The 14,445-nt window shown below is 35.7% G+C and overlaps 3 protein-coding genes across 6 annotated transcripts; 2 read left to right on the top strand and 1 right to left on the bottom strand.

The window, feature by feature from the left end:
* The first annotated feature begins 339 nt into the window (after positions 1–339).
* On the top strand, positions 340–7,609 carry LOC112695801 (ABC transporter C family member 4). 4 transcript variants are annotated; one of them, XM_025748285.3, is made up of 12 exons: positions 340–845; positions 1,702–3,887; positions 4,016–4,336; positions 4,430–4,516; positions 4,607–5,236; positions 5,348–5,512; positions 5,611–5,905; positions 5,989–6,203; positions 6,342–6,647; positions 6,734–6,797; positions 6,906–7,145; positions 7,240–7,609. In XM_025748285.3, exons 2-12 carry the CDS (start codon positions 1,785–1,787, stop codon positions 7,338–7,340), a joined length of 4,527 nt encoding a protein of 1,508 aa, XP_025604070.1. In that variant the 5' UTR covers positions 340–845; positions 1,702–1,784; the 3' UTR covers positions 7,341–7,609. The 4 variants fall into 4 exon arrangements, with proteins under 4 accessions (XP_025604070.1, XP_025604071.1, XP_025604072.1 ...); XM_025748286.3 differs by having other exon boundaries at positions 613–976; XM_025748287.3 differs by lacking the exon at positions 340–845 and adding an exon at positions 995–1,435.
* A 460-nt stretch (positions 7,610–8,069) lies between these two features.
* LOC112695799 (nucleolar protein 16) lies at positions 8,070–9,419 on the top strand. The gene is made up of 3 exons (XM_025748284.3): positions 8,070–8,627; positions 8,897–9,018; positions 9,139–9,419. The coding sequence occupies exons 1-3, from the start codon at positions 8,303–8,305 to the stop codon at positions 9,253–9,255; spliced, it is 564 nt and encodes a 187-aa protein (XP_025604069.1). The 5' UTR covers positions 8,070–8,302; the 3' UTR covers positions 9,256–9,419.
* Positions 9,420–9,842: 423 nt separating this feature from the next.
* LOC112695798 (E3 ubiquitin-protein ligase NLA) lies at positions 9,843–12,723 on the bottom strand. Its single transcript, XM_025748282.2, has 6 exons — positions 12,161–12,723; positions 11,743–11,987; positions 11,342–11,596; positions 10,729–10,866; positions 10,252–10,310; positions 9,843–10,141 (listed from the first exon to the last, which is right to left on the bottom strand). The coding sequence occupies exons 1-6, from the start codon at positions 12,336–12,338 to the stop codon at positions 10,036–10,038; spliced, it is 981 nt and encodes a 326-aa protein (XP_025604067.1). The 5' UTR covers positions 12,339–12,723; the 3' UTR covers positions 9,843–10,035.
* Between the last annotated feature and the right edge of the window lie 1,722 nt (positions 12,724–14,445).

Below are 14,445 nucleotides of genomic sequence, written 5' to 3'. Positions count from 1 at the left end.
TATCTATAATTTCTTGTGATAAAAAAAATCAAATAAGTATTCAATTCACATCCCTTAAGTTTGATAATTGTTTTCCCCTTTCAGACTAATGATTATAAAGAATACCAACTTTAAATTTTGTAAAGTTTCTCTAAAACCAATAAAAAGAAAAAGATTTCTCACAATAAAAGTAAACATTTTCCCAAATGTGTGGAAGCAATGAGACCAAGTTTAAGTTTTGAAGAGTTCCTAAATCACAGAAAAAGAAAAAAGAAAAAGAGAACGGTGTATGTGGCTCCACTTTGTGAGTGTGACATTTTTAGCGAGCTGATGATCCATGCCAAATTGTAATTGGATGTCAAGTATCAATGTATTAGGTCCATTCGTAGAATATCTTATTGTCAAATTAGCTCTCCTCAAAATAAAGAAATTTAAAAAATTATTGGCCAACAATTTTTATTTATATTAACTAGTAGTTTTAATTAGCATATACATTCTACTGATATATTTAAGTTTTCTTCTCAATATCAACTTATAAAAATATATTGATAACTAAATACTAGTAAAAAAAAATCATATAATTAACCTTTTATTTTATAGTTTTATAAATCTTTCCCCCGTTATTATTGTGGTATAAGAATTTTGTCTAGAAGGTGTATTAATTAGTTGCGTGGAGAAGCAATTTAAATATGTTGCAGTTTGGCAGAAGCAATAATGATGAATGAAGGTTCTGCACGTGAAGGTGGTGTTAGAGAGAACAATTTTTCCACGTAGTTCCTCCATAGCCACAGCCACAGTTACTGGATCCTAACCGAACCGTTTCCATTAAGAACTCTTCTTCATTTATTACTTGCTAGTTCGCTCAGGTATAAATAATTAAATATGCTTCCCTTTCATTCATTCAAATCTGCTTCCTTTGCTTTCACTTTCTTGCTTTTCTTTTGACTTATGTGCTGGATCTTCCAGAAGCTTCCTCGTTGTTCTTTTCATATGTAATGTAAGTTATTCAAACACTGTATGCGTTGTGTTCCTAAAAGATATAATTTAAAAAGTACAACTGAGTCGGTTAGTAGTTATTGTTAGTTACTGGTTCTGGTGCAAGTAAACCGACTTGAGCATCAGCAATCACCATTATTTTGTGGTAGGCTACTTCTTGAACTCGTGTAGCACGAGTCACTCCAAGACAAAACGAAGTTCTTGTGGATCACAGCTGGGGAAGGAAGGAAAGTTTGGGGGACCACCGTTTTTGTTTTCCCCTCTTTGGTTTTTACTTTTTAGTACTTTAGGATCTCGGTTTTTGGAAAATCCAGGTGTTTTGAAGTTTGTTAAAAAATGCCTTTTGTTTGGTTGGACAAAAAGGTGCTTTGTTTCACGTGTTAATCCAATAATGGTTTTGCTGTTTAAGTTGATTTTCCATTCCTAAAAAGTTTTTGGTTCTGTCGTGCAAGACTCTTTGGTAATCATTATTATTATTCCTGTATTATACAAAAAGCATCATGTTTGTGCCTTTTTTTTTTCTATTTCCAATTCGGATTTCTTACTACTTTTCCCCCCACTTTAACCATGATCTCTGATTTCTCTGCATATATTTAAGAATCCCTTTAACTTGTTGATCAGAATATTTATTATTGCTATAAATTTGCAGCACTTTTGAGCCGTTTATGGCATAGTAGGATTAATTAGTGCAATAAATAACTATGATTATTTGTTCTGTGGTCCTAGGTTGATGAGAATCAAACATATTATAACATAGTAGAGAGGAAAGGACTCATTGGTTCTAAGTTTCTTCAGATTTTGCATAGAACATGTCATCCGCAACAACTGCACCATGGATCACTTCTCTCTCGTGTGCATCTCCAACCTCAGGAGACACTCTACCTCAATGGATGAGATTCATTTTCCTGTCTCCATGTCCTCAGAGAGCTATGCTATCTGCCATTGATGTCTTACTCTTGCTCATTCTCTTTGTGTTTGCCGTGATCAAGCTCTATTCTAGGTTCACCTCCAATGGCTCCCCCTCCACCAATGGACTTAACAAGCCACTTATCAGAAATAATAACAGACCCTTTGTCTCAGTAACCATATGGTTTAAGCTAACTTTAGCTGCAACTTCTGTTCTTGCCTTATTGTACACCATTGCTTGTGTTCTGGTATTTACCAGTTCAACTGAGATTCCATGGAAGCAAGTTGACGGAATGTTTTGGTTAGTCCAGGCCATAACACAACTAATACTTGCAGTGTTAATCATCCATGAGAAAAGATTCCAAGCTGTAACTCATCCTCTTACACTTCGAGTTTATTGGATTGTGTATTTTATTATTACTTGCTTGTTTGTGGCTTCTGGGATTATACGTTTGGTCTCTGTGGATGTGGATGGAACCAAAGAGTTCATCTTCAAGGTGGATGACATAGCTTCTTTCATATCCCTACCTCTGTCACTGTTTCTTCTCTTTGTCGCAGTCAAAGGGTCCACTGGCATTATGTCCAATGGGGAAATACAACCACTTATTGATGAGGAAACTAAGCTATATGATAATACTCTGGAAAAATCTGGAGTCACTGGATTTGCTTCGGCTTCTATAGTATCCAAGGCATTTTGGATTTGGATAAACCCCTTGTTGAGTAAAGGGTACAAGTCCCCATTGAAGATTGATGAGATTCCAACCCTTTCACCTGATCATAGAGCTGAGAGGATGTCTGTTATCTTTGAATCAAAATGGCCAAAATCAAATGAAAGGACGAAGCATCCGGTTCGAGTCACATTGATCCGGTGCTTCTGGAGGGAATTGGCCTTCACCGCATTCCTTGCTGTTGTTAGGGTCTGTGTCATGTTTGTGGGGCCAATTCTCATACAAAGCTTTGTTGATTTCACTTCAGGGAAGAGAAGTTCTGTTTATGAAGGGTACTACCTAGTGTTGATCCTCCTTGTTGCTAAGTTTGTGGAAGTTTTAACCACTCATCATTTCAACTTCAATTCTCAGAAGCTTGGGATGCTTATCCGATGCACACTCATCACTTCTCTGTACAAGAAGGGCCTCAAGCTTTCTTGCTCCTCAAGGCAAGATCATGGTGTTGGGACTATTGTGAATTACATGGCTGTTGATGCTCAACAACTCTCTGATATGATGCTTCAGTTGCATTCCGTGTGGGTGACTCCGCTTCAAGTCACTGTTGCCTTGTTTCTACTTTATAATGCTTTGGGTGCCTCTGTAGTTACGGCCTTACTTGGTCTTCTTGGTGTTCTTGCGTTTGTTGTGGTTGGCACAAAGAGAAACAACCGTTTTCAATTCAATGTGATGAAGAATCGCGACTCGAGAATGAAAGCAATGAATGAGATGCTTAACTACATGCGTGTGATCAAGTTCCAGGCTTGGGAAGAGCATTTCAATGGGAGAATCATGGGGTTCCGTGAGTCAGAGTTTGAGTGGTTGTCCAAGTTCATGTTCTCGATTTGTGGCAACATTGTTGTGATGTGGAGCACACCATTGCTGATATCAACTCTGACATTTGGCACAGCTATTTTGCTTGGAGTTCGCCTTGATGCAGCCACAGTTTTCACCACAACAACAATATTTAAGATCTTGCAGGAACCAATTAGGACGTTTCCACAGTCTATGATATCTCTTTCACAAGCAATGATATCACTGGGAAGGCTAGACAGATACATGTTGAGCAGGGAATTGTCGAATGATTCGGTCGAAAGAGAGGAAGGCTGCAGTGGACACACTGCTGTGGAGGTCTGTGATGGGACCTTCAGCTGGGATGATGACAGCCTACAGCATGACTTGAAGGATATCAATTTGGAGATCAGAAAAGGGGATCTTACAGCAATTGTTGGGACTGTAGGGTCTGGAAAGTCATCTCTCTTGGCATCAATTCTTGGTGAAATGCGCAAAGTTTCTGGAAAGGTATGATTTCTAGTTGAGGGTTGAGAAATTTGTAGGCATTTTCTATTATCCTATGTTTTTTTTTCATTATCTGATCTATGTAGCCAACCTCACATGTGTCTAATTGTAATGCTATGTTGGTGTTGCAGGTTCGGGTTTGTGGAAGTACTGCTTATGTTGCACAGACATCTTGGATTCAGAATGGGACCATTGAGGAAAACATTCTCTTTGGTATGGCAATGAACAGACAAAAGTACAATGAAGTCATCAGGGTTTGTTGCTTGGAGAAAGATTTGGAAATGATGGAGTTTGGGGATCAGACTGAGATCGGAGAGCGTGGCATCAACCTCAGTGGTGGACAGAAGCAGCGCATACAACTTGCCAGGGCTGTGTACCAAGACTCTGATATCTATCTTCTTGATGATGTCTTTAGTGCTGTTGATGCTCACACTGGTTCTGAAATATTTAAGGTAGTTATTTAGTAATGCTTTTGTTGTATTGAAATATTCTTTGTTAATTAAGATTTTATCTTAATCTCACTTCAATGGTTGTCTTTTATTCAGGAATGTGTGAGGGGGGCTTTAAAAGGCAAGACTGTAGTCCTTGTAACACACCAAGTAGATTTTCTACATAATGTGGATCTTATATTGGTGAGTCTCTTCTTTGCATCCATTAATGTTCCATTGCATCTGTTTTGAATCTTGATTTGACTTCGAGATTGATCCAAATGCTTCTTAAAGGTCATGAAAGATGGAATGATAGTCCAAGCAGGAAAATATGATGATATACTTGATTCTGGACTGGATTTCAAAGCTTTGGTTGTTGCACACGAAACCTCCATGGAAATAGTAGAGCAAGGCTCGACTACTGCCGGCGAAAGCCTGAATAGTCCATCGAAATCTCCAAGAACACCTTCTGGTCAGAGAGGAGCCAATGGTGAGAGCAATTCTCTTGATCAGCCAAAGTCTGGCAATGGAAGTTCTAAACTGATAAAAGAAGAGGAAAGGGAAACAGGCAAAGTTAGCCTGCATATGTACAAACTCTACTGCACTGAGGCTTTTGGGTGGTGGGGCATTACAGGAATATTGATTCTTTCTTTGCTATGGCAAGCATCTTTGATGGCAAGTGATTATTGGCTAGCATATGAAACATCAGAAGAACGTGCTCAAGTGTTCAACCCTTCTCTGTTTATTTCCATCTATGCAATCATCTCTCTTGTTTCAGTTTTTTTGGTAGTTATAAGATCCTACTCATACACATTCATGGGGCTAAAGACGGCACAACTTTTCTTCACTCAAATTCTTCACAGCATCCTTCATGCACCCATGTCTTTCTTTGACACTACACCATCAGGAAGAATTCTTAGTAGGGTAAGAACTTCAGCACCAAATTACATAGGTTATTTATCTTAAATTGTTAAGCAAGCACATGCTTATAAGTTATGGTAACAATTTTAATTTCTTTATGTTCAACTTCTGCAGGCATCCACTGATCAGACCAATGTTGATGTTCTTCTTCCCTTGTTTCTTGGAATTGTCATTGCCATGTACATTACAGTGCTCAGCATCTTCATCATCACCTGTCAAAATTCATGGCCAACAGCATTCTTGTTGATTCCTCTTGTTTGGTTGAACATATGGTACCGGGTATGAATATAATTACCTTGTTTTGTTGGCTTACATTGCATTGACTAACATGCATATCTTGTTAACATTTTCCATTTTTTTTTTCTGGGGCCTTACAGGGTTATTTTCTTGCTTCATCTCGCGAGTTAACTCGACTGGATCAAATTACCAAAGCACCTGTTATTCATCACTTCTCGGAAAGCATTTCAGGGGTCATGACAGTCCGAGCATTCAGAAAGCAGAAGAGATTTACCGAAGAGAATGTTAAAAGGGTGAATGCTAATTTAAGAATGGATTTCCACAACTATAGTTCCAATGAGTGGTTGGGATTCCGCTTAGAATTGCTTGGAAGCTTGGTTTTCTGCATTTCAGCCATGTTCATGATCCTCTTACCAAGCAATATCATAAAGCCAGGTAAGCCAAAACCTCTTAAAGTTCATTTTGCCTTTTGGTGATCCTTGACATAAAAACTAACTGCATTTTTCTGTTTCATGTAGAAAATGTTGGTTTATCTCTTTCTTATGGTTTGTCATTGAATGCTGTCTTGTTCTGGGCTGTGTACATGAGCTGCTTCATTGAGAACAAAATGGTATCTGTTGAGAGGATAAAACAGTTTACAAATATTCCATCAGAACCGGCATGGATTATTAAGGATCGTTTGCCTCCTTCAAATTGGCCAGGTCAAGGCAATGTTGATATTAAAGACTTGCAGGTAACAAACAAGAATGTTAGCCAAATTGATTAATATATCCTATGATGAAATGAAATATGTTGCATTCTAGTTTTCTTCCCTATGCATTGATCAACACTGATTGTACTTTGTTGTGATGACTGAACTTTTGGAAAACAGGTCCGGTATCGTCCGAACACTCCTCTAGTTCTCAAGGGCATTACTTTAAGCATTTATGGAGGAGAAAAGATTGGTGTTGTAGGCCGAACTGGAAGTGGAAAATCAACTCTGATTCAAGTTTTCTTCAGGCTGGTGGAACCTTCAGGAGGCAAAATAATTATTGATGGCATTGACATATCAGTGTTGGGGCTTCATGATCTTAGATCTCGCTTTGGTATCATCCCTCAGGAGCCTGTCCTTTTCGAAGGAACTGTCAGAAGCAATATTGATCCAACTGGACAGTACACAGATGAAGATATATGGAAGGTAAAACACACACCAATATTTCTGGTTTGATTCTATCCTTATGTGGCCTAAAATTCATGTTAAACTAAGTTTCTATATTGTTGTAGAGTTTGGAAAGGTGCCAACTAAAAGAGGCAGTGTCTGCTAAGCCTGAAAAGCTTGACTCTTTAGGTACATTTTTTTTTTTTTTTTGTGAAAACCATTTTGCTTGAACTGCTTGAAATTCATCATTTTACATTTGTACTAATGGGAATAATGCTCTTGTTCTTGACCTATCAGTGGTAGATAATGGAGAGAATTGGAGTGTGGGGCAGAGGCAGTTGCTTTGTTTGGGGCGGGTTATGCTTAAGCAAAGCCGGCTCTTGTTTATGGACGAAGCAACGGCTTCTGTTGATTCGCAAACTGATGGTGTGATTCAGAAGATCATAAGAGAGGACTTTGCAGCATGTACCATCATCAGCATTGCTCACAGAATACCTACAGTCATGGACTGTGATAGAGTTTTAGTTGTAGATGCAGGTATCAAAATATGCACTCTCTTTGATTCCTTCATCTTGGACCTTTATGTTAATGTACTATAGTCTTAATGTTGTTCATGTTATGCTTGTGATAGGGAGAGCAAAAGAATTTGATAAGCCTTCAAACTTGCTTCAAAGGCCATCTCTGTTTGGAGCATTGGTTCATGAGTATGCTAGCCGTTCCACAGGACTATAAGAAAACCACCTATGTTTGGCTCAATATAAAGAAGTATGGATAATTCTTTTGGTTGAACATGGGAAGAACCATGTGAAGGAAATGGGTAATTCTTTTTTGCCACAGAAAATTGGCGAAGGGCATGTGGAGATTTATTCAATATTTTGCAAAATTGTATCAGGTAGTAATAGGTGGCATATTCTGATGACTAGTACCATTGATGATGTTGAATGGCACTTTCAATTTATTAATATGACGACTCCACAATAAAACCGATTGTTATCATGTTATGTTCATTTAGCAAGCATACCTCTTGCTTTAAATACTTCTAAAAATTGAGAAAATGTGCATTTTGATGTAACTAAATACAATGGAATCCAGGCACAAAAATACTACCAATCCTTTTCAGGCAAATGACACCATATTGAAGCATACTCATCTAGCAAATTTGCTTATTTCTTTTTCGCTAATCATGTGCCTTCAATCATATGTAATGACAGGACCACAGCACACAATAAATGTTTTAATTTTTTGTTGATTAAAAAAATTAATTTTCTAATTAGACTTAAAATTTAATTTTCATGTACCATATCATATCACAAAAAAATAAATTAATTAAAAATTTTTCTAAACAAGTGAAATTAGATTAGGATTAGATGGTCGGGTATTAGAAATTAAAATTAAACTCTTATATTAAAAAAGAAATGAAAAATTAAAGAGATATTTGTTTCCAAATTAGATGACAAGAAAAATATGAACCATTTATTGATGCTAAATTGTTAAATGCTATAGCGTGGAACTTCTGAGCGAACGACACCGTTTCAATATCTGAAAATCAAAATGGAATTTTGATACACGTGTGCCCTAAACCCCTCACATCGCGATAAACCCTTGCCTTGCACCTTCCTCTGTAAGCTGCACCCAAATCTGTGGTTCTTCATCAAATCTAGTTCACACTTCACTGACGGAGAAAAAGAGAGAGGATGGGAAGGTCGCGAAGAAAGTACAAGCAATCTCGTACAAAGGTTAGAGTAGGGTTGCCGAAGAAGAAACCGCGGGTTTTCAAGCCGGCGTTTTCCGTTCCGTCGAAGCTGGCAGAGTCAGTGGCGGACCTCGACCCCACCTGGGACGACCAGGGAACTGTAACTCAGAACTATAAGTCCTTCGGTGTCGTCTCCAACCCTAATTTGCTCAGCACCGAATATCGCACTCCACAAATCGTCGACACCGAGTCGCTTCAGGATCCACCTCCCCCCGCCGACGACTACTCCGCCCTTGACGATTCCGGCAGTGACCTCGAAGAAGACGGTAACCCACTCCCTTTCTATCTTTGAATTTTCTTCTGATTTTTTTAGCTCTGATGTGCTTTAATTAATTGGCTTCCTTCTCTAATAAATTATGAAATGTTAATTAGTTTAGCTAGTTCTTGTAATTGAGACTTGAACCCTAGATTCATAGTTTTGTTCCAATAATATCCAGGGCATTTATATTAGTCTAAATTTCTTTTATCAAGGTACATGTATTTAATTTTCACTTAGGAAGATGGGTACTTTTGATATATTTTTTGGTTCATGTAGATTTGAAGTCAGCTCTAGGAAAGAAGAGGAGAGATGGTAGGGGTGCTCTTCCTCAACCTTTGACTGCGATTCAGCGCGTTCATATCAGCCGGCTGGTTGATAAATATGGAGATGATTACAAGGTTTGATATTGCTTTGTATTTTCAGGACTCCCAGATTATGAGATTAATGCTTAAATTACATGTTTGTGGTTACAAAAAATTGTGAGATGGGTGCTTATATGTGTTTCATCTTTTTTGCAGAGTATGCTCATGGATATAAAGCTAAACCCCATGCAGCATTCAGTTGCAACTTTAGAGAAGCTATGCAAGAGGTATCATATGCATAAAAACAAGAATCCCCTTATTTTGAGCAAGTGAAATATGCCATACTGAAGGTTGTAATTTTGATCTATGGATGTTGTCGTTATTACTCTGGTTCCAAATCAAATTTTGCGACACTGAGGATGTATTTTTCATCTTTTACATTACATGATGTACTTACTGACACACTTCGAAACGAAACAAGTTTGATCATTGGGAAATCCTGTTACTGCTTGCAAATTTATTCATGGTATATGGGTGTAAAAGTTGCTTTAAATTCTTCACTAATGATATCTAATGACTCGACATGAAAGGCTCCTGTTATTGTTTGATGTTAAATATCACCTTGTTCTGTCTCTCGTCCTATCATCAAGTGTGAAAGCAAAATTTATGTTTTGGTGCATGTCCCTTTCTTTGCTTCCCTCATATTCATATACAGAGTTTTCAAGGTAGCATTCATGTAATTGCCCGTGAATCACGGAAATTGATTATGCACGAAACTATTTACGAAGACTGGTTATTATCTTATCCAATATCCAGTTAGGCTACAGCTCCTTATACAATTTACGGACAGAAAAGAAAGAAAGAGAAAAAGGGAATCGGCTTCTATCTCATCACTGGATTCCCCTTTTTTTGCTTGAAAATTTATGTCACAAGGAAACACCTTTCTTATTAGTGATACTGACAAAGAACCCCTTCTTGAGAAATAACACCAGCTTACAAGCGGTTTTAACAAACACGATTCAGAATGTTATATACAAAACATATATCAGCAAATGTGTATTCACATTTAAGCTTTGACCGCAGAATCTGAGATGGCTTCTTGACTCGTTTTGCTTAGACACCTACGAATAACCTGCATTGCGATTCCCAGTGTTCCTTTATCTGTTTAAGCCTCTCTACCCTTTCTGATTGAGCCCTTTCCTCCCAGTATTTCTGGCAGCTGTACAAGATTTCAAACATTAGCTTATTAATAGAGTTACAAAGGATACACTGTAAGCACTCCTCCAAAATTTAAAGTGAACTTTGATAATGGAACAAATAGGATCATACTTTCGGCCCAACAGTATATTTAGTTCTTCCAAGCGCACAGCTCCTTCATACACTCCACTCTGCAATATGAAAAGAAATCTTAGCATAAGTTCTATTGTCAGTGTAACAGACATTTAATCTATTATCCAAAAAAGTGTCCGACTTAGTTGCTCACTATATCAAAAGCCATAGAAACCTGAGAATGGATTGGATGACAAAAAAGAACAATGAAACTCTTAATTCATCAGATAAAAAAAAATGCTTTTCCGCCTAAAGGCAAATGAAGCATGGAATAGCTTCCTTATCATGTGTGTTTGATATTACAATGTGTTTCATAGTCCATTACATCATGGTTGAGTATCCATTGCACCTCTTAAACATAAGTTTTGGATGCAATAATCAGAACGGACACTCGGTTTTACATTTCATTCCAAGCAAAGGAGTTGCAGGATAGCTTGCACATTGCAATACAAATATGATATCTGATAAGGGGGTTACCTCTCGGCACAAAGGACATTTTTTCTTAGAATCGGATGCCTTAATTCCATCAACAATAGATACTGATGCAGCAGAGCAAGCACAAATATAGCAGAATATGTGGCCACAGGTTAGAGAAACTGGATCAAACACTGTGTCCTGTCATTGAGGAACAAGAGGGGATCAATATTGTTGATGTACTCCAAATATTCAGAAGATAAAATTGAAAGTTAAATTCTTTAGAGCTATAGATTCAAAAATTATTAGATACTATTAAGGGTCTGTTTACTTCTTATTTTCAATGATAGTACTTTTTGTTTCCAGGCTAAAAAGTTTTATTATTTTCATTTTTTTTCTAGTTTTCTTCACAAAGTTCTAAAAACAGAAAACAGTTTATGAATTCTGAGGTAGTATCTTCTACATTTTGGTGAAAGCTAAAGTTTTTCCTTCGGTTTAAAATCCTGACACAATCTCTAACTTGACTAGATCTATTTGCATGACTGCATCCAAGCAATAGTAATCTATAAATAAAGAACTACAGTGGGACTGCAATCTGAATGAAGATACTCCGTATGTGAATAAAGCACAAAATTTAGTTCCAATACACCCAACAACTAATAATGAGTTAACTTACCAGGCATATAGAACAAGTCAAGTCTATATCAATTTTGATGGAATCAAGTAGCTCACAAGTGAGTGCTGGTTTTCCATCCTTAAATGAGAGAGAACATCCATCAAAGAAAGCATGTGCCTTCCTAGACTGGACCTTAGTTTCCCTCAGATTGATGTGGAAGGCCATAAGCTCACAAAGCCAAGGACTTTGCAGAATTTCCTTGTGCATACTCTGGACCTGTGACTTGAACATTTGTCCTTGCCTGGAATAATGAACCTGCATGCAGTGACAAATACAATTGAATTAAATAAGTAATAATCATATACAAATTAAAGAATTAATTAACACGCCTCATAACAATTTTTCACCTGAATTGTCCAAACTCCAAACATAAGCAAAAAGGGACACAAATAATGCAATACCTTATCATATTTCTTCAGTATTTTTCTGATTGCAACAGCGTTTATGAGTGCATAAGTAACAAGGTCTTTTCCTTCTTGAATGAGAGCGTTGTGGCTCCCTTGTGATTTGCCTTTGAACCAGAAGAAGTACTTTCTGAAACCAGAAGCGAGGTGCAGGTCCAGCAATTTCTGAGCCCGCTGGTTGAAGCAGCCTACTATGGCTGACATTTCAGTGAGAAGCGAAGGGAAGAAGGTTCCATCGCACACTGAATGAAAAACATTCACAGCACAATTAATTCGTAATCACAACTAAAGCTCAACATGCAATCAATTTGGTGTATGGAAAACAAAGAATAGGTCATGCATGTGATTAAATTGAAGGCAAAAGTTAAGGGAAAAAAAAAGAAAAAAAAAGAGAGATTTTGAATAGAAAAGTGACCTGGGCATTGATCTGGGCAGGTGTTGAGTGAAAGAGAAGAAGATGATCGAGATGATGATGATGAAGAGTGTCGTCGGGAACAGCGCTTCAACATCTTCTTGAGCTTCTTGAAGCCAACAACAGGAAGTTTCTTCTCCTGGCCTTGCATGTACTCCTGGTATCTCTTGCAGAACTTCATGATCTCTTCTTCTTCTTCTTCGTCCTTTCTGCAAACATGTACTGTGCATGCCTTGTCTTCGTGTGCGTGGGTTCTGCTTCTTATATGAGAAAGTGAAGGTGAAAGCGCAACAAAAGCATCTGAATTGAGATTTGAGTGTGTTGGCAATGGCAGCGATTTGGAGTGGTTAACGTGTACAAATCATAAACTCAGAAAGTGACACTTTGCTTTTGCTCCTTCTCTCTCTCTCTCTCTCTCTATACAAAAAGTCAGCTTGTATTTATCGTTTGTTTCCCCCTTAATTCACAGATTGAGGGAATTACTTACTCACCACTCCTTCCAAAATAATAATAATGATGTTCCTTTCAAAAAATTACTATTTGATATTAGAATATTATTTAAATTTAAATTTTAATTAGTACAAATTGCCTATACAATACTTTCTAAATCATGTCAGTTTTGACTTTTGACGAAGTCGTAGTGAATATGTGATTTCCTCCCCCATATATAAGATTTTTTATTTTAATAAATAAATTAATTATATAATTACTGAAATAAATAATTTAAAAAATTTTTTTGAAATAAATATTTCTCTCATATTTTATTTATAGAGATAATTTTATCCGTATTTATTTTTTTATTTTTTGTATAATTCGTGTATAGTATAAACGAGATATTAAAAAATTATCTCGTTAACAATATAAAAAAGATATGAGATGAGTATTTATTTTAATAAAAATTTTTAAAATTATTTATTTCAGTAATTATTATAATTAATTTATTTATTAAAATAAAAAATTCCCTATATATATACCTATCTTTTTCTGATATCTACGATACTTTTTTTATTAGTTATTTTTTAATTTTTAGTTTTTATTCAATTTTTTAAAAATTGATTATTATTTAATTAATTTAAATATTTATTTTTATGTATTAGTTGTTTAAAAAATTAGAAAATTTATTTATTTTTTATTTAAAAATTGAACAACAGATAATATTTAAAGGATATTTAGTTGAATTGTTAAAAAAATGATGATGTTTGTACTTTTGTTTTGGCATACTTTTTTTATTGAATTTTTTTTATTTTTTTCTTTTTATTAATTATTTTTAATATTAAAAAACAAAAAAAGCATTGTATACAAATATAATGCACATTTTAAACTAGATATGGAAGAGGAATGGTGTAGAGCGCAATTATGAAATGTATGGGTGCTTTACGCAGTTATGATGTCAAGAGTAAATCGGATCCTTTGATTTATGTTTAAAAAATTAAAAAAATTTGCAACACACAAATCGGACCGTCTTATTTGTGTTTTAGACAATTAAAAAAATTTAATATTAAAATCGAACCATCTAATTTTTGTTTTTAAAATAAAAAAATTAAAAGTACAAATCGGATCCTGCAATTTTTTCTTCCACACAAATCAGACCGTCTGATAATTTTTTTAATAAAAAAATGGAGCAATTCATTTTTTTTACTTTATAGTTAAAAAAAAGCTGTTCTCACATTTATATCTAGCACCATCCACTTCTATAACTATACACAACACACATAAAATTTACATATCAAAAAATGAGCCCATGATAATGCCCTGTATAATATATTTTTTTTGACCGCATATATAAATATAAGGGAAAAAAATAGATAAGACCCTGACTTTTTAAATTTTTGACAAATATATTCCTGACAAAATTTAAATACAAAAAAGTCCATGACTTTAACAAACGGAAGACAATTTAGTCATTCCGTCTATTTATCTCTCATACACCAAACGAAACTGGCTGATGTGGCTGAAATGGTGTCCAGATGTCCGTTACAGTGCCACGCTGGAAGGAGAATAACGTTTAAAGAACAAATAAGTCCTTGACGTCATTTTGTAAATAAAGTTCGAAGGACAAATAGGTCCTTGAGAATTTAGTTCATTATACTTCTATTATGAGAATTTAGTTTATAAAATTATGCTTGTATTTTAAAATCTAGTTAACTTGTTGTATTTTGTAATTTAAATTATTTGTATTAAAATTGCGGACTTGTTCTGTTTCTACTTTTTTTTTTTCTTAAATTGCATTAGTTCAGCTTTAGTGCATTTGTGTTTTATATTAGAATTTGTTAAATTGCATTAGTTTA

This window comes from Arachis hypogaea, chromosome 6 (assembly GCF_003086295.3).
Source record: "Arachis hypogaea cultivar Tifrunner chromosome 6, arahy.Tifrunner.gnm2.J5K5, whole genome shotgun sequence".
NCBI lineage: Eukaryota > Viridiplantae > Streptophyta > Magnoliopsida > Fabales > Fabaceae > Arachis > Arachis hypogaea.
This window is presented reverse-complemented; position numbering and strand designations above follow the sequence as displayed.

Bases quoted from the DNA above. Each gene is read 5' to 3' on its own strand.
- LOC112695798 (XM_025748282.2), bottom strand. From the start codon at position 12,338: ATGAAGTTCTGCAAGAGATACCAGGAGTACATGCAAGGCCAGGAGAAG. The intron at 11,597-11,742 runs GTATTGCATTAT...CACTGCATGCAG, and splicing joins TACTGAAGAAATATGATAAG to GTTCATTATTCCAGGCAAGG. The intron at 10,142-10,251 runs GTATGATCCTAT...AATCTTGTACAG, and splicing joins AATATACTGTTGGGCCGAAA to CTGCCAGAAATACTGGGAGG.
- LOC112695799 (XM_025748284.3), top strand. From the start codon at position 8,303: ATGGGAAGGTCGCGAAGAAAGTACAAGCAATCTCGTACAAAGGTTAGA. The intron at 8,628-8,896 runs GTAACCCACTCC...TGGTTCATGTAG, and splicing joins CAGTGACCTCGAAGAAGACG to ATTTGAAGTCAGCTCTAGGA. The intron at 9,019-9,138 runs GTTTGATATTGC...TCTTTTTTGCAG, and splicing joins AATATGGAGATGATTACAAG to AGTATGCTCATGGATATAAA.
- LOC112695801 (XM_025748285.3), top strand. From the start codon at position 1,785: ATGTCATCCGCAACAACTGCACCATGGATCACTTCTCTCTCGTGTGCA. The intron at 3,888-4,015 runs GTATGATTTCTA...TTGGTGTTGCAG, and splicing joins TGCGCAAAGTTTCTGGAAAG to GTTCGGGTTTGTGGAAGTAC. The intron at 6,648-6,733 runs GTAAAACACACA...ATATTGTTGTAG, and splicing joins CAGATGAAGATATATGGAAG to AGTTTGGAAAGGTGCCAACT.